General features: G+C 40.9%; 2 protein-coding genes across 3 annotated transcripts in view; both read left to right on the top strand.

Moving 5' to 3' along the window:
* atp2a3 (ATPase sarcoplasmic/endoplasmic reticulum Ca2+ transporting 3) overlaps positions 1–10,171 on the top strand; it is a 51,009-nt gene extending 40,838 nt beyond the window's left edge. For both annotated transcript variants that reach the window (XM_042430879.1, XM_042430880.1), the window contains 8 exons: positions 726–1,061; positions 1,999–2,219; positions 2,310–2,512; positions 3,657–3,742; positions 4,110–4,243; positions 5,039–5,156; positions 6,017–6,134; positions 6,487–10,171. In XM_042430879.1, coding sequence (XP_042286813.1) covers positions 726–1,061; positions 1,999–2,219; positions 2,310–2,512; positions 3,657–3,742; positions 4,110–4,243; positions 5,039–5,156; positions 6,017–6,134; positions 6,487–6,530 — 1,260 coding nt within the window. In that variant the 3' untranslated portion in view covers positions 6,531–10,171. The remainder of the gene's footprint in view (positions 1–725; positions 1,062–1,998; positions 2,220–2,309; positions 2,513–3,656; positions 3,743–4,109; positions 4,244–5,038; positions 5,157–6,016; positions 6,135–6,486) is intronic.
* A 5,080-nt stretch (positions 10,172–15,251) lies between these two features.
* The window catches only part of camkk1a (calcium/calmodulin-dependent protein kinase kinase 1, alpha a), a 61,054-nt gene continuing 57,000 nt past the window's right edge, over positions 15,252–19,305 (top strand). The window contains exon 1 of the mRNA XM_042430470.1: positions 15,252–15,674. The gene's annotated coding sequence lies outside the window, so the exon portion shown is untranslated. The remainder of the gene's footprint in view (positions 15,675–19,305) is intronic.

Genomic DNA, 19,305 nt, shown 5'->3' with positions numbered 1-19,305 from the left:
GTACAGTAATGACTCACCTTTTCAGACATTTAACAGAATAGTTTGACATTTTGGAAAATAAGCTTATTTGCTTTCTTGCTGAAAGTTAGATGAGATGATTGATACCACTCTCCATTAAAAACATGAAGCTGGAGCTAGGTGACAGTTAGCTTAGCTTAGCATAAAGACTGGAAGCAAGGGGAAACAGCCTGATTCTGTCCAAAAAAATCCACCTTCCAGCACCTCTTCTTACTAATTAATATGATATACATCTCATTTTTTATTTAATCTGTACACAAACCAAGTTGTGATTTTTATGGGGGGTAACTTGTCATTTTTACAATATGGTTTTTGTATGGATTAAACAAACTAGATATAACTCGTTACTGGTAATTTGTGAGCTTAGAAGGTAAGACAGTTAAGACAAGCTAACTGTCTCAAAGTAAATAAATAAGTGTATTTCCTCAAATGTCCAGCTACACCTTTATTGTCATTCTTGCTGCTGTCTATCTTCTGTTCACATCACAGTAGTGATTAAACCTTTATGCACTTAAAGCATTTTACACTTGGTTGCTCTTCCTTGGAACATTTCCTTTGTTGTGCTGGAAGTAATCTGTTTGTTTACAGCAGCAACACAAGTGGTGAAATCCATTTCTTTGGAATTGGAGTGAGATTCTGTTTTTAGATATAGTCCTGTGTAACTTAATACCCCTTTCTCTCTCTTTTTTTTCCCTTTCTCTATTCAGCTGGGCCTCACCTTTGTTGGCTGTGTGGGCATGCTCGACCCACCCAGGAAGGAGGTGATCGGTTCAGTGAAACTGTGCAACGAGGCGGGTATTCGTGTTATCATGATCACAGGAGACAACAAGGGCACAGCTGTGGCCATCTGCAGACGCATTGGCATCTTCTCTGAGGATGAGGACGTGACAGGAAAGGCCTACACAGGCCGCGAGTTTGATGATCTCCCACCGGAGGCACAGAGAGAAGCCGTCAAACGGGCACGATGCTTCGCCCGCGTTGAGCCAGCTCACAAGTCTAAGATTGTCGGATACCTGCAGTCATTCGATGAGATTACTGCCATGGTGAGGAGAAGGGATGAATTTCTAGTTGCTCACATGGTTTCATCAACTCACATCTCTAAGTAACTCTAAACCTTATATCCTTTTCTCTGTATACTTCCTTTGTCATATATTGCTTTATGCCTGTCGCAAGGCAGAAAAAATGCATTTTCTCCTTCCTTCAACCATGCGTTATGTGAATGACTTGTCAAGAATGGATAAGAAGAGGTCAGTGAGGCGTGACATGTTCCAGGTCTCTCTGAGGCTGCTCTCTCAGACACTGCTATCAAAACCTGTCATCTCCGGCCCGCTCTGCTGCTTCCTATCTGACACACGTCTCAGAAGAGGGATTGATCCGAGGGGAAGATGGGAGGGAGGGTGGGAGGGAGAGAGGGAGACAACAGTATCACCATTTGCCTGTCAGACGCGCTCCACCGTTTACCGCAGTGCAAAGCCGCTTTAGGCCCTGCCATGACGGATCTGTATCTCACTTGCTCAGCTTTAGCTTAATCCTGTCTGGATCTGAAACGATAATGAGACTTTCCTTAATGAGATTTCAGTTATCAATCATTGTTAGTTTGTTAGACTCGGCTCTATTTAAAGAATAATCTTCCCTAAAAACATAATGTGTGCTCAATATTTTAAGAATCAACAACTCGCAGCTGAAGCAGCAGTAGTAACAAAAATTACAAATTTGGGTTTTGTCTTGTTTAATATACCATAAAACATCAGTTTGTGAACTCCTAAGAAGTTATTTGAGCTTTTATTCTTTAGATGTTTAATGAATTTATGGGTCTTAGTCCTTTATGCTAATGCCTACTAGTGTGGTTACAATCAAACTGGAATAGCATCTATTTCAGTTATATTTTGCGATTGTTCACATAATCAGGAACTTAAATTCAGTCCTGTGACTCATGTTTTCTGATGTACTAATGACACAAGCAATCTTTTCTCGTCCCAGACTGGAGATGGTGTGAATGATGCCCCGGCCCTGAAGAAAGCAGAGATTGGCATTGCCATGGGCTCTGGCACAGCCGTGGCCAAGTCTGCATCTGAGATGGTGCTGTCCGATGATAACTTCTCCACCATAGTGGCTGCTGTGGAGGAGGGCAGAGCCATCTACAACAACATGAAGCAGTTCATCAGATATCTCATCTCCTCAAACGTGGGAGAGGTCGTCTGGTAAGGAACAGAAACACACTGAGATACTGTCTTCACCTTTACTCTGATGTCCTCAGTTGATGTGTGTGTCTTCTCTCTGTCCTTCTGCAGCATCTTCCTGACAGCCATCCTGGGTCTCCCTGAGGCTTTGATTCCAGTCCAGCTGCTGTGGGTTAATCTGGTGACCGATGGCCTGCCTGCCACTGCCCTGGGCTTTAACCCCCCAGACCTGGACATCATGGACAAACCTCCCCGCAATTCAAAGGAGCCTCTCATCTCTGGCTGGCTCTTCTTCAGATACCTGGCCATTGGAGGTAGCCTTAGTGCTGGTCTGATTAAACTACTGTAAATCAATGTGTGATTGTGTCACACATATTAAATATAGTTTCACGTTACAATTGAGGATGTGTGCACAGCACCGGTAGAAAATACGTTAACAGACAGTTTAGTAAAAAAAAAAAAATTAGTCACATTTCCAAAACTAGTTCTAATTCTAGTGAGAAAATGGGAGCTTATAACAGTAATAATGAGAGTGAGAGTTAGTTAAGTAACATTAGAGCACAGATGCACCCTCATTCTGAATATTAATGTTAACAATGTTAACATTATCAAAATCTTGCCATTTACCATCAAAATATACCAGACACTAGTTGCTGGATGTCTCATGTTTCTCTCTGTGTAACTTTTAACTCAGATGCCTGCAGTGTGTTCAGGCTAATCTCCACTCATAGCAAACTGTCAGTACAGGATTTAAGTATTATATATCAGCTGCAGGGGATCACGAAAAGAGACTCTACACACCTGTTAGTGATTTTTTTTTTCTAATATTACAAGTGTAACAACTTGATGCATTTTCTATCCAAATCCATCAATCTGCCACCTCTATCAGCTGTCACCAAGTCACACACTGAAGCTCTAAATGCACATCAAGCTGTTCCCCTTAGCATTGATCACAGAGCCTGAAAAACATTTGCACAATTCATTGAACTGCCATAAACACATAGTAAAAGTGTTAGTCTTTCCTTAAAACAGGTGTTTTTGCTCACCAGTTTTTGCGCAAAACCATCCACCACCTTATTAAAATCCAGGGCTTTGACCAGATCACTGCATGCAAATAGCTAATGAAGCTCTGTAAGCTAACAAGGAGGTTTCCTGCATGGGATTGAACATTTTATGCACAGTACTTTTAGATTTGTGCAGTTCAAGGCACAAAATCACTCCTCATTTTAATCTCCACATAAGTTCTCAGTCATTTTAGTTTGCTTTATATCATCCGTGTATGCAGTGCAGTCCCTGGGAAACCCATCTATAGCCTATATTCTCTGGTAGTTTAGAAATACATTTTCCTCCTGGGACAATGAAGACTATATACTGTATCTTTCTAGTTATAGTAATATTTGACTTAAATCCTGTTTCCTGGACAGCCATCTGTGACAAATCTGACTGTTTTTCCTGTAGGATATGTGGGTCTTGGAACAGTGAGTGCTGCCACATGGTGGTACCTGTTTGATGAAGAAGGCCCACAAGTGTCTTTCTATCAGCTGGTGAGTTGTAAAACATTGTTCTGCTCTGTCTGTCTTCTATGTTTTTCTGCAGCAGTCCTGTCCTCAGAGAATAGGGTTTTTTTTCCTATGTTTTGATATGTACCCGCTCCCAGCCTCCTTTTCATCCCCCGCTGTTGGACTCAGTAATGTTTGGCGATCCCATCAGTGGACAGAAATAGAAAAGGAAGACCCATGTGGTTTGATTACACACAGGGTGGGAACAAGGCCAAGGTTCCGCAGCTGTTCCCCCATCAGATCTGAGTTCCATCAAACCAGGTCGCAGAGGTCCTGGTGACATCCTGCCAACATACATGCAGGCGCACACACGTACACACAAACACTAACTCCTGTCTGTCTCTCTCTACAGAGACACTTCATGCAGTGTACTGGGGATAACCCTATGTTTGAGGGTATAGACTGCGAGGTGTTTGAATCCCGTTACCCCACAACCATGGCCCTGTCTGTGCTGGTCACTATCGAAATGTTCAACGCACTCAACAGGTCAGTCATCTTCTGTTGCGATGTCTGGGTAAACACTCCTTAAATGTCACAGCTGTCAGATATTTATAATCAGAAGAGACACTGTCATCTAACAAGACAGTGCTCCCTTTGAGAAAGCATAACAGAGCCATCTGAGGGATAACAGCATGCTGGAAAAACAACACATCAACTCTATTCTCTGCTGTTTATAATGGAGATATATTTTATATTTTGCATTTGGTGAATGTGGCACATGAATCAAGTGTAGCCACACATCTTAAGAAATGGAATCGTGCTTTTTTGGGGATGCAGGAAATAAAAAGAACAGCAGTATGAAGGGAAAACTCCGTGTGTTTTTGCCAGAATTGCTCATGGAGCAAGTCTGTCAGTAGCTCCCTATAGAAACAAATACTAATGTCTCATTTAGGAAAGAATCTGAGAAAGGGAAGGTTAAAATAATCGGCTGCCTGACCAATGAAAATGGAACTCATCCCAAGCCAAGACAGCCAGTAAAACTGACGGGGGGGACACATGTTTACATGGTTGCTAGCACAGATATAACAAGGGAGATCTGTTGTTATGATGCACTGAGTGTTAGCTACACTTTAATTAAATGTCAGCTAATTTTTAAAATTGTAAAATAGCTGTGATGTTCCTACATGAAACTGATGAAATCTTAAAGTCTGAGAGCTTGCCAGAATGTTTCACATTTGTTCTTTACGACCTGATGGAATCACTTCCTTGTATGTTCATAATGTCAAGTTGAGCAGCTGAATTGTCAACATATTTTGATCTATTAAACCTTCTCCCTGCCAGTTTGTCTGAGAACCAGTCGCTCATCAGGATGCCTCCTTGGGTCAATATTTGGCTGCTGGGAGCCATCATCCTCTCTCTCTCCCTCCACTTCTTCATCCTCTATGTTGAGCCTCTGCCGGTGAGTATTCCTCTATAGGACTGTTGGAGACTCTGCTTTGGATCTGTGTGGAGATGTGAAAAATGCATGCTGATAATACTCACACAGAGGGCATAGGTTTGGATTCAGAGGTTTAAAAAAAAGTGCAGCAGCTATAAATAATTGCATATGCAATACAAATTTTATTGCAAATAACAAATTATGATTGAATTGATTACCATGCTTTCCATAATAATGGGAGTATAACAAAAAATGCCAGGTAAATTGATATTTGCATAGATATTCACTAACCCTAAAATCACTTCATTCCTTCATAAAGACCTAATACTTTGATGATAGATAAAATTATGATATTATATAAATAATGTTTGACAAAAAAAGTCAAACTATTTAAAAAGTCAACAAGAAGGCTTACAGTTCACATGGAGTTCAGATACAGCTGCCTCCTCAAGATCCCAAACACCATCACAACCTTTAAATTCAATAAATAATGTTTTATTCGCACACAGCATTATCTGTGATTGTTGATCAGTCGTAGCATCTTTTTAGAAGAATTATCTGAAAATAAAAACAGATTAGAACAATTTTTTTGCCCGACAATGCAGAGGAGGTGGATGGACTGTCTGCGGTCTCCCTCACAGGCTGCATACTGCACCAACATCTTCTGCCAAGAGGATTGAGCAGCATGTTGCCTGATAGGCAAAACCCAGGGCAAAAAATGTCTGTTTACTTGTGGTGTGTGCAATGTAATAGCTGAAGGCAAAGATGATGTTGTGTCCAATTATAAAAGTAAAAACTTGCTGGAGAGAAAACATGCTGTCTACCATCTGATGCACTATTAGAAGAGTTTCTGACTTTTTTTCATTGCCTCCATCCTCCAGTTGATCTTCCAGGTGACCCCTCTGCGCTGGTCCCAGTGGATCGTAGTCCTGAAGATTTCCATCCCAGTCATCCTCCTGGATGAGGCACTGAAATACATCTCCAGGAACCATCTAGAAGGTACACTGAACCCTTTTCTTTTTCAGTTTTCCAATGAACCACCCATTAAAAATTAATGTTGTGACTCTGAAATGTTTCAAGCTTGTGAAATCTCTTAAAGTCTGTGAATGTTCTTGTGATTTTAGAAATTAAATAGGATTTTATCTGTCTACTGACCAGTCTTTTCTACTCTTTTTTTCTCTCTCCTGCATTTCTAATGCAGCCTAAATTCTTATTATCTCACCTTCTGTGAAAAGGTATTCTATTTCCAACCTCTCAGTGCCCTCTTCTCTCCCCCGTAGAAACTCTCAGCTATAGACTAATCGCACTAGTCGCTGTTTTCTAAATCACTTGTTTTTTATCCCCCTGGCAGGTGACGAGGAGAAGAAATACCGGAGGAGATGGCAGCTGAACTAAGACCTCTCCCTCAACACACTCACACAGTTAGACACACGCCTACCCTCCTCTTCCCTTTACGAGCTAGAAACCTTTTTTCTCCCCTGTCCTCATTCCCCACTCCTGCATGTCCGACAACAACAACAACAACCACCACCACTAGAAATGAGCGGGGCTTACATGAGAACGGGTGTGCAAGAAAAGAGAGCATGCGTGTTCCTGCGAGCATGGCTTTGTACGAGTGCCTGAGTAAATGAGCGCTGCGTGTGCGTGTGTGTGTGTGTTTGTGTGTGTGTGTGGGTGAGAGCAGGCAGATGCAGGCCTGTCGTCATAGTTGCGAGAGCAAGAAACAACCGCAGAAAAAAATAGATAAAACTGCCCAGGGCTGTGCTTTTTAAAGATTTCTGCTCATTGTTTTGTTTTGGTTTTTTTTGACTGTACAATACAAACATAGTGGTGCAGTGACTGGACTTTGGGGAGGGAAGGAGAGGGAGGACAGGGGAACAGAGGTGGGTAATACTGGGTGGGATTTCTGGGGAGGGGAGGCGGGTGTTTGAAATCAGCACAGAGACCGAAAGAGAGATTGAGGGGCGAAGCGTGCCGTGGAGAAGACCACAGAGAGACTGGCATTCACTCTGGTGAAAGAAGAGCACCAGAAATAATGTGGAAGATGAAAAACATCGGGCTCTTGAGACTGTCCAGGTTTCTGTCACCCACACTACTGGCAGTGAATCCCAGCCAGCTCAGTAGGAGCACAGCCTCATCCGCACAACACAATTGTATATGTGGTCACACTGCTGCTCCTTCATCGCTCTTCATCTTTGCTCTCACCACATACAAAGTCTAACTCCTGTTTGATCGTGTTTTACGCACAACTAGTCTCCCCTTGCCCGTCTTGCTCTCTCTCTCTCTGTCTCTCTTTCTGGCTCTCTGTTGAGGAGGCAGCTGTGGTCCCGGGTGGCAACACGTCGGGCTCTTGAGTTGGGTGTGGAAATGTTGCTCCGCCTAAAGGTGTGAATAGCTTTACGCTGCTTGGCCGCTTCCTTCAGCTCTTTATTTGAGGAGCTGAGGTCAGCTCGCAGACTTAGCAAAACTGAAAAAAAAGGAAAGAGGAAAAAAAAAAAAAAAGTGAAAAGTCAAACAGCAACCAAACCAGCATATCAGCAGTGTAGTTGTCAGCCAGTCCACCTGGCTGGTCCTCTTAGGCCTGACTTTAATGTCCATCTGCTGCGCTGCCATCGGAGTTTCAGCTGTCAGATATCCTAGCAAGTTATTTCATTGAGTGAATTAAAGGTAGATTTGAAAAAGAGGGTGATGCTTTATAACATTCTGGTCAGAATAATTATCTCATCTACCTTTAAGTTATTCAGTTATTTCTAATCCTGCACCAGCGCTTACAGTAGGTGAGTGTGCATTTAGCCTTACTTGAATTAATTGGTCTAATTTGACTTGGTAGGCTTTTCAGTTTTTGAATCGCACAGATGTAGTTAAAGTAAGTTAAGGAACGGCAAATGAACTGCTTGATTGTCTCAGTCTTACATCACTCGGTCATCAATCATTTATATATTAAGCACAGTAAACATCCATGCCTTATACATACAGCCCACTGCACCTCCACATTGAAAATGTGGTCGAAATGAATGTTTCTAGCTAGCCTTTAATTAACTTTTTACCCACAGCCACCATTCTCACTCATACGTGCCCGAACACTGATTCATACTGATCACTTGAGGTCTTAAAGACTCTGAATGTCCACCTGGTGTGTGGCCTGTTTAATAGGAAACCCTTTTTTGTTGTGCTTTGTGCGCGGCTCCCTCAGCTTCTCCTGCTCTCTCAGTGCTTTAGCGACTCACTTGGGTATTGTTTTATAATGACTAAATAATAATGTATTTGACTGAATGAACCTACGGGGTTTGGATTGTGTCTTTTAAGTCTTAATTATGGGTTTTGTGTGGGCCCTGGTGCTCTGTAGACTGGGTCAGGCTGACACAGTGGTTGTTTTCGGTCTTTTGTTGCTTCCAAATAGGACAGAGGAGAGCGCACATTCAAAAAAAAAAACTATTGTATAAGGTGCTGGACCAAAAACGTCTATGGGAAGAGGAAATGGAAATTGGATCTGCACTCTTTGTCAGTTGCTTTTGATGAATTTAATAAAGCAACGTTTCGTTCACAGAGATCTTCAAGGCAACTGTTGAAGATATCTGTGAGATTGAAATGTTCTTTAAATTCAATTTACTTTGAGTTATTGACACAATTTCCTCCCTTTTCTTGCTTCCAGACCTGCTTTCAACAAGCACGGTTTAGATTCTAAAGGAAAATCCACCCTTAAACAAACAAATCTGCTATTACTCACATAGCTGTATCCATCTCTTTTGTTGCTTGGTAGCATATTGTTCTCCAGTGGATTAACTGGCCAAACTGGGACGACATGACATTGCCAAGTCCAGATATTTTCAGCGCCACATGTTCTCTGAGGGTTTGTAAAAGATGATTCTTTGCAATGCACAGTCGAAAATCACTAACTTAAGTAGAAGTAAATGAAGCAGATTGTGGGAAAGTACACTAAAGAGTTCATTACAACACATCAACAACATCGAATGTGATCAGATTTAAGGGTGGAATATTCCTTTAACTTCATACCTGAAGCTGGATCTTGTTTCAAGTAAATAATGGCTTGATTTGAATTATACTGAACATAAAACATGAGAATGTGGCACCTCTGTCCAGAGCAGCAGACCACCTGTCCCTGTCCCAGGTCTCCATGGCTCTGTAACATGCTGGCACTCTGGCCACCAGGCACTATAGGTCTCTATAGCCTTGTTATTTACTACTGAATCCTCAACTCTGTACAGAAGATGAGAATAAGATCGCATGGAACCTTGTTACTGTAATAATAACCTATACAGTATATAATATTTAATTTTTTGATAACTTACATCAATGTACTTACCAACATCAGACTTGCAAGAAAGCATTTTTATTTTTATTTTGAGCACATGGTATCTAAGGATCTCTCTCTCTCTCTCTCTCTCTCTCTCTCTTTTTTTTGTAGAATAGAAAGGTTGTTTCTTCATTGTTCCCGTTTGGTTTTTACAGTTGCTGGGGTTTTGTGTCTTTTACTGTAGGGAAAGAATATGACGTTATCATGTTTAAGATAGACAAGAATCATGCTTACGCTAATTAATTGACGCTGATCATGTCAGTGATAGTTATCTGGTGTGAGAATGTTCAAGAATTTGTGAATGAACTGTGTATGGTTTACACTGAGCGATAAGCAGTGATGAATCCTGGGTTATGAAGTTTTATGACTGTACATTGAAGGGCTTGGTGTGGATGCAGGCTCTAGAGACCCGTGACAATCCTTCTGGGTCTGACATTTTGGGAAGTCGCTTGACTCTCCCAGCATGGTACTCAAAGTCTTTTACCATCTATAGAAGAATAACCATCCTTACTGACAGTAAAGGAGTGATCAAGTTCATATCAGTAACATCTGACCAACAGTTCCCTTTCTCTTTGTCTATACAGACAAATAAACAGTCTCTAGAGCCTGAGTTCCACCTCTGAGAAAAAAGGATTCTCTGTATTGCCTTGTTAATATTAATTGTGGACACATAATTTTATAAATGACAAAGACGTGGAAATAAAGATTATTTATCTTGTTATTTATTCAGAGGTTGTGTTCTTTTTTTCATGTACCATTGTAAATATGAGATTTCTTTTGTCACTGTGAACAGTTTTCTTTGCAACTTCTTTTTACTGCAGAAAAATAATCCCAAAGGAAGCTGTTTACAGTGAGGTTTTATGGATTATCCTGAATAACTAATGGCTGTAAACAACTAAGGGGAAACAGAGAAATACTGTTTGTGTTGTATATTGTTTTCTTTTTTTGCCATGTTAGAAAGAAAAGGCCTAATTCTGAGAATAGGTGATGCAAACACCCAAACTGCAAAACAGCAAGTCCAAGCTCCAGAGGTGCTCAAGAAGCTCAAAGCTCTTCATGCTATCAACAAAGTCACATACTGTTGTCTTAAAAGAAAATACTGCAAGAAAAACACAATGCTTCAGATCGTAAGTTCAGACCTTCAAATACTTAGTGGTGATAAACAAAACAAAACAAATATAATGAACAAAAATATTTGAGGCAGTCATTACTGCTCCATATCTTGCCTTTCATTTTTCAATGAGCCATAGCTATTGTAAAATTCTCCCTGGTCACACACATTAGATAATAGTTTGTTTGACAAATCTGGTCTTGGCATGGCTACAGTGATGTGATATCATCACAGGAATGTGAGTGTGATCTGGACATGAGATTTCAGTTGTAAAGTTTATATATTTTCCCATGACAAACTGAAAAAAAAACTCACTTTCACCAGAAAGAGCGATCATGTAATCTGTTGGATGGGATTCTCTCATGAACTGCTGCACTACAATGTAGGGAAACCTCACATTGCCCAGACTGCCTTTTTTCATACTGATCATAGAGTCTAAAGTTGTGTACCTCTGCATATTCAGATTTAGGATATTGTGAGGGGAAGACTCACTCAGAGTCTGCACTTGTGTGAAATGTTTATCAAACCATGTTTTCCATGTTTTAAAGAAAAATGTGTGAAGAGAAACTTAAATCGTAAAAGCGTGAATGCATTTGAAGCCTGCATCTGTGCATTTGCAGTTTGCACAAGTTCATCAAATCAGTGGAGAAAACCTGTAATACAGTGTGTGCATTGAACCCTTTGGACCAGCAGGGGGAGATCTTACATCACCTTGCATGTATGTACTGTATAAAGTTACAAACTATGATTGGATGTCTAAAATCAAAGTTTGAAGCAGAAGAAGTGTGAACTGTTTGTGTTCTGTAATAAAGAGTCTCGCACAATCTCAACACACAACTTTGCTCAAGAGGAGGAAATGAAGCTTCTCGGTCACACTTCATTAGGACAGCCAAAGAGGGAACTGGTTGGACCTGCATCTAGCATTTAGATATTTAAACTGGCTGCCTAAACACACATATACTCGCCTGTCTGACTACCAATTATAACTACACAGCCATAAGTGCTTTGTCATGCTTCCTCAGATCTTACATGTGAGAATAACACACACCCTTTCTGGAGGAAGTTCCTGGAGTAAAGGTGGGATCCCAAGGGCTGCAAGGAGAATAAAAGAGGATCTCATTAGTATCAGCCCGCAATTTCCACCTGGAGCCTCAGAGGGATGCAGGATAGGGGTTGTCAGCAGGGGCTCTGTCCCAGTGAAACACACATAAACACACAGGCCGAGCATAGCAGCTGGGAAAACTTGACGCAACGGAAAGGTTGCACACGTCCTTGGTGAGGAACAGAGGTGTTGGAATAGATTTGGTTCCCTTTTTCTAAATTTTAAACATGTTGCAAACTGCTGTGTCTTTGTGTTGCTGATTTCACACTGCATATCAGCATAAACACTGTGTGTAATTATAGGGTGCACGACTTCCTCTGATTAAACTGGGAGCTCTGCTCAAGTCACAGAAACATATCAGATAAGGTTTTTTTTTTAATAACCGCTTCTCTCATAGAACTGTTGCTGTTTTCATACTGCATATTAGCATAAAAACTGCCTGTGATAAAGCACTTATTTGGCAATGACTATGTATATTTATTCTGAGTATGCTGTTACATGATTAAAACACTGATAAGAAACTAGAAAGGGCAAGATTGTACAGGTGAAATAAGACTCTAGGGGCTTACTGCAGGAACACGTTTAAAATGACAAGTACAAACAAAGGCTGAACTGAGTTGGATGAAAAAAAAGCTAAGTAATGATAAAACAATGCAGGCAAAGAGTGTTAATCTGCTGCAAATTTGTCAGCTGCACAAGAAAGCCTTTGTGGCTGTTTAATCTGTCAAGAATCCTGGATAGTCTGCAGAAAGAAGATGGAAACATGGAAACAGAATGTGAATTTATTGTTCTTCTTTGGCGTATGATGATTTTTATGACTGTTCTGTTTTTCCATCTCTATGACTCATGCATTACTACTACTGCTTCTATCTCTTCTGAATTGTTCACCTTTATAAAAAAAAAATATAGAAAAATGCTTTGTGGCTTTCATTAAAGATGTCATTAAATACATCACTTCTGTTGAAGATCTTCTAACACAAGCAGGAAGAACCTTGATACAGTAGACTAGTCAGCTGTGACTGGTCTTACTATGCACATACAAGGCTGCGTTGAGGTTGACTCGCACTATGCTTGCTGTATGACTCATATGAGAACAAGCAGAGGCTACTCGCTGTGCAGCAGCTCTGTGTGGACACATGTCTACAGAATTGCCTTGAGAGAGAAAAGGCTAGAAAACACTTTTTCAAATTTGGGGGGTGATTTTGCTGTGAGGGAGGACATTCTGCCCCTTATCCCACAGGCGTCAGCCAGTGTTGTGCTGTGAGGCTGAAGCTGTTGCCAAGAAACTAAATGAACTTGCTATGAACTTCCCCACGGCTTCGACAGGAAGAGTGCTCTCAAAGGCTACAGCACCCACTAGAACCACTGCCTATTTGGCTAACCAGTTACTGCAGTTTACAGCTTATAAACAGTCTGATATACTGCGCAGCATTTAAAGTGGTATGCAGTTTTAAGTGTAAGTGTCCAAGAACAGCAGGTTCACTTTTTTTTTCATGCTGTGATGAGGAAAAATAACAATGTTTATGTGTTACATCATCATCTCAATTAAGGCACAATTAGAGCATTCAGAAGGGGAACAATAGTTGTTGGAATTAGAGGGGGATAGTGGTTCTGTGGTATTATGAAATGTATTCTCAGTCTGAATCATGTTGACACAGGCTTGCTAGAATTGGCAGTGTGTTAGTGACACGCAATTCATCCTTTTTCCCCCAAGAGAGGTTTAACCACGTGTCATAATCATCAATTATGTGCCGTATAGTATGTTAGATTATAGTCTGTCCTCAGCCATCACGCTCTCCAGTATGATATTGTGTTTTCTCGCATGATCCATCACTGCTGTCATACAGCTTAGATAAGGTCCAGTGATGTGTAAAACTGAGGAGGGACAGTAAAAGGGAAATGTTGAATGTTTCATTTGTTATTTGAAAATGATCAGATGCCTGGTCTGCAGCACTGTCCTGTGTGTTCTTAGACGTTTAAAGATCCCCTCCAGACATGTTTTATGACTCATAAAAAATGCTCTGCTTTGAATAATAATTTGTGTCTGATATGGTTTTTCCATAAAAAAAAATGTGATTAATGGGTTAAACATTCTTAAAATTACAACTATTCCTTCTGCCTCAATAAAAATTCAGAATCTATGAATATGCAAATATTGTTCATTTCAGAATTTTAACTGTTGGACACAAGATGTCAAGTCCATTCTCAGTGTTTGTGCACTGGAAGCTTCAAGTTTCCACATCACACTTGTATAAGTTGCATACTGGACCACAATAGACCCTTTTTCACAGCAAACAGTTTGACTTGTCACATCAGGAGAAGCACAGGTGGAACTAATAACATTAACGATGGCTCAGTTCCACTCAAGTATCCAAGGAAGCCATACTGGTGAACCATCATGCACCGTACTGGTGCCTTAAATTTGGAAAAACTAAATGGGATTCAGCCATGATTAATGTTATTAATTGCACCTGTGTTTTTCCTGCTTTGACCTGTCAAAATATCCGCTATGAAAAAGGTCTGTTGGCTTCCAAACCAGTCGTGATGTCACAAATCCTGCTGGTAGGTACACACCCTAAACTCAGATTTAAGGTGAGGACAGGGAAAATGTCCTCTTCAGCAGATGAATGTGAAAACAAACTCTGCACATACATCATTCTGCACACGCTGAAGAGAACATCATCCAACCGAAGGAACAAAAAGAAAGACACATTTTTGAGTAAAGGAAAGACTCTATGTCATAGGAGACTGATGTAAACGTTTACATATCAAATCACCATAAGACAGAAAAGGGTATCTCAACTCAGGATATTCCTAAATGACCAATAAAGCTCTAAGCGTACAGTTTGTATCTGTCACATCAAACGAGCACCACATTCTCACATGGAAGAATGCCTGCACCCAGCAATGTGACGTTTTCCTTTTATGTCTTAAAATCCAATCTCCTCTCTCTGTCGCTCCACTGGAGCTGCTCAGTGTCTAACAGTGGGAGATGACAACAAATTTCAGTGGGCAGCTCCTCAGTGTAAACGTATGTTCTAACTCCTGAATATGAAGGACACAGCTCAGCAAACATATCTTGGGGAAGTAAAGGTAAAAACGCATCTAGTGGGAATTTAACTGATTTTGATGCTCATAGCTGATGAACTTACTACCTACAACATGTTCAGGGTTGACTACAGTGGAGTCAGTAATTAGATTGTTAGCCTCAACAATCAGAAATGACCGCTCTGCTTATCTGCACTAATTACTGAGTTGTTGGAGCTCTGTCAATTGGAAAATGAATACAGCAATATGGCCAGTAGAGGCGCTAGCTGTACTTTTGCTCTATAAACTCGCTGTCTATTAAATCCAATCATAATAGGGGAGCAGTCTAGGAAATTCCACATGCAGCACCTGTGGTCATAAAACGTATGATCGAACTGGCTGCGTGTACAATGCTGTATTTTTATCATGTAAATATGACATTGTGGTGCTGTAGAACATAGTATTTACAGTAATGACACAGTATTGGTCACGCTGCAGGAACAGGGCGGATCTTAGGACCCGTGGATTCATTTCTTGTCGAATAATAAAAGTTATGGTTATCCGTTTGCTGTGCGACAAACCAGTCAGTGTTTCAAAGTGTTTAATGGTCAGCCCTTTTCTTGCCGCTGTGTGCACATTGCAGTGCTCCCTGCAACAATAGCCAGCTGTGGGCTGTATAAATCCAGCCGCTGGGTGTCTTCACTCCTGTGCCTTCACTCAACACAGGAGAGGGGTTTTAGTGTGGGTTGGTCTGTCCGTGTTTTCCGGAAGAGAGGGCGTGCAAAACATGGGACACATCTCAGGTCAGCAGCTGATCCTGCCTCACATCTAGCAGATCAGCCTGAATGGAACCTTTCTGTTAGTGTCTACTGACAATCGGCTGTAAATAGAGTGAATCAAACAGGCACCGTGCGTCCAAACGGGACATCCCTTTGGATCCCTTTGACTGGAAGAACGCGCACACACGCCCGAGCACTCATTTAGGTAAGCGAAACTTTTAAGATCATCTCATTTGAAGTGCATGAGCGTGTAGTCATTTGTCGCAGGGCCAGTCTGTGTTATGTAAATATGGGGAAGTAAAGCAGAACAACGCTCTTTTGTGCAATGCAGATGGGTTTCAGTGTTGTGCCGTAGTTGAGTGAATTGCTCCCTCGCGGGCACATCAGGATGTTGAATCCTCTGCAGTTGCTCTTGATTTTTTTTTCAAGCGCTTTACACACGCGCGTGCACGCCCCCCGTGGAATAAGAGGCTGCACTGAAATGCGGCGTGCACGCGCGGCGCCAATTGTGTGCCATGTATCAGTCATGCACCTGTCATAAAATGATGTTGCTTCATACAGCAGTAGGGCATGTGTGCAGGTTTCAGCTGCTGCTGGGTCAAACGTAGTGTTTTACAAACTGCGGCCCGGGGCCCCACCAGGGACCTTTTGAGGGAGACAAAGTGGTCCCCAATAATTTGAGAGGATTTCTTTTTTGTTGGCTCTCTTTGGTTTTTGAGTCCAATGATATTTTGGGATGTGTAGTTTGATCACACATGAGCATAAGAGTACTGAGGGTGCCTGACATGATGAATGATAAGTAGTGCTGAGATGATTACAGACTGTAATCATCTCAGCACTGCAATTTACAGTAATTCATCTACAGAAAATTAATTAACATTTCTGATTATTGATGAAAACTGGTGTCTCAGGTTCTAGTTTCTCAAATGTGAGGATTTGCAGCGTTTGTCTCTTTTTAGTCTGATCAATCATTATGAATACAATGTCTTTGGGTTGTTTACTGTTGGTTTAACATGATGAGCATGCCTCAGTAATGTCTGATATTTTATGGACAAAACAATCACTTAATTAAAAAAACAAAGATTACTATATATTTAGAATAATGGTTAATTGCAGGCCCAATGAAAATGAAACCCTGGCAGACCTGTCAGCATAGACATTATGATTATAATTGTAGAGTTGTGATTTTGTTTAGGTTTATATCTATCTATCTATCTATATATCTATCTATATATATATATATATATATATATATATATAATTTATATTGTGAAATAACGTCATTCAGCAGAAAATTACTCAGGTTTCATTTGTTTTAAAACCACAAAAAGAAACAAATTGCACCCAATGTATGTCTCTACAGGTTCCTCATTCCTCTAAAGCCACTTGGTGTCTGCTGAAAACAAGTAATATGGCTTCATGTCAGACTCAAGTGGTGCTCCTTTCACCCAGCTCACAAGTTGTTTAATCCCTCATTCATGAGGCGCTGGGCTGAATAGTCCCCTTTGAATTTTTTTGAAGGATGACTTCAAAAATGAATGACTCCTCTAGCGCTGCACCTTGAAACACAGCCAGAGAGCTCATGAATGACATGTAACAAATTAGTGTCTGCACTTTTGTTCTTAATGCAATTTATGGTGTCTGCACAGTGTCTGTTCAGCAAAGAGAAAACCAGTTTCAATTTTGGTTTGTTGGATTTGAATATGATTTAAATCCTCACAGGCTGAAAGATGAATTGGCTGGAGTGCTGCTGCTAAGCAGTTCCAACTTCCCTCTTGTGTCTTTGTTATATTTGTAGCAGCTTCATGAGTGTTAAATGCCAGAAATGGGGCTGTAATAGATAATATAAGAAGGATTAAGAGATTGTCCATATTTAAACAACCCAGCATCATGTGGCTGGCTGGTGTTTTGTCCTGTTGTACCTGTGTGATGAAATGTATGATACTATTTTTAGTATAGATTTTTCCTTTGAGGAATCCTATGTCTAAGATGACCAGGTGTATATTGATTATTATATTGATGTCTCTGCTCTAGGATTTTCCTCTAGTCAATTTGACTTATGTTTACATGCTTTACATTAGAGATAAGTCTTTTGCCTGATGTAAATAAGCAACAGCAGTATCACTTCTGTTTTTCCTGACCACTTTTTCTTTCTAAATGTGTTGATGGCTGTAACCTCCTTAACACGTCTTCACGTAGGCTCTGGTAATCATAGCAGAGCTTTGGCCCAGCTACTGAAAAAGAGGACATGTCAACAGCTTGCAGCTCCTTCAGCCCCTCTGGGAAATCACTTGACTTGTGTTTGCAGTAGATGTGTGAATTGGTGCAGGTTCATGTGTATATTGTTATTACGATATTGGTGAATTTAATAAATGTCATAAGCAATTTTAAATGGAAGTCTGGACATCTTTCGCTCATATTGTATCAAGCACAGCTTCATTCCGCGAGTCAGAGAATAAACAGGGAGCGTCTGTGCTGGTTGGTGTACAGGGCTGTGTCCTGCTGCTTCTCTTATTGCAACAATTTTCTATTTTTTGTCATCATACCAATTGATTCTGATGACTAAATGACTGCAGAGCTCTATGCAATCTGCAGGAAGTCCTTTTCTTTGATGCAGTCCAATCAAAAGACCCTTATATTTGTTCAGTGTGTAATTTCTCCATGTATCCAACCTGATGTATCCCCCATCGGGGGGGGCTGCACCTCTGGATGCATCTTTGTGTGTGTGGTACAAAAAAAAAAAAAACAGTGCCTGGCCTAGACCTAGAGGGGTCAGGTATTGGTGGAGTGTGATGCTTTGTCAATTGTGTTACATCCATTAAAGGTATGAGTTACAATTTTCACAAATGGTGTGCCAAAAGACAGCCTATAATTAAAACAGAAAGAGAAGTTCAATTTCTTCAAGTCTTTTGTAGGATGACCGAAACCTCTTAATGACTCTTTTTGGCCGGACCAGCCACAGACCAGCTCTATAACGTGGTTGTCCATGAGTGAGTGAGTGATGAAGTTACACCATTGGTCGGCCAGTGGAGTGTTGGAGTTTCCTCATTGGCCATCGGTCTTCAAAAGGAATTGGTGCGAGATGATGGAATTAGAGGACAGCAGCGCAATGCAGAGTGACTGTTTTTTCTGCTCCGAGCTGTGACACTCTCAGCTACGGTGTTAAATGCAGTGAAGTCGGCTAAACCCATGTACCAGCGTCTCTGCATCTCCTCCTCTACCGTCCAGTCTGATCGACGCTACATGGTGCGTTTGGATTTTATAGCTGAATTAATATCAGGACACAAACTTTTTGTTTCTCTGACGTTTTCACATCACAAACAATGAACAACAGCATTAAAACACGAGTCTTGCAGATAAAACATGAGACTTATTCAGCTGTAGGGCGGCTGCTCTGCAGGTGCGATTGATTTGACTGTAACTGCGGTAACCAGGCAGAGATAAGCCTCCTTAATTTGCACCCAAAATGCTGTCAAAACTTTAATTCACAATTTCCACCACAGCCTCCATAATTCTCGACCGGGAAAGAGGCAGAAAAGAGACACATAGAGGCATGAGAGAGAGCGCACAGTTAAAGCACCACGAATAACCATCACTCTGACAAAACACTTAATACAGAGTGAAAAACGGGAGACACCCGCAGACTGAAATAGATGAAAGAGCAGGGGGAGTTCACAGATAGGTAATTAGAATAGTTAGAATTAAAATAAGTTCTCTTTCCAATCAAACATCCCAAGGTATAAGTGGAGAGTATTGAAGTAAAGTATTGTTCTTTCAACTGCTTTTATACCCTTTTTTTTTGACTCAAACATAGCTTAACCATGTCATGTGATGCT

Source organism: Thunnus maccoyii, chromosome 13 (assembly GCF_910596095.1).
Source record: "Thunnus maccoyii chromosome 13, fThuMac1.1, whole genome shotgun sequence".
Lineage (NCBI taxonomy): Eukaryota > Metazoa > Chordata > Actinopteri > Scombriformes > Scombridae > Thunnus > Thunnus maccoyii.
This window is presented reverse-complemented; position numbering and strand designations above follow the sequence as displayed.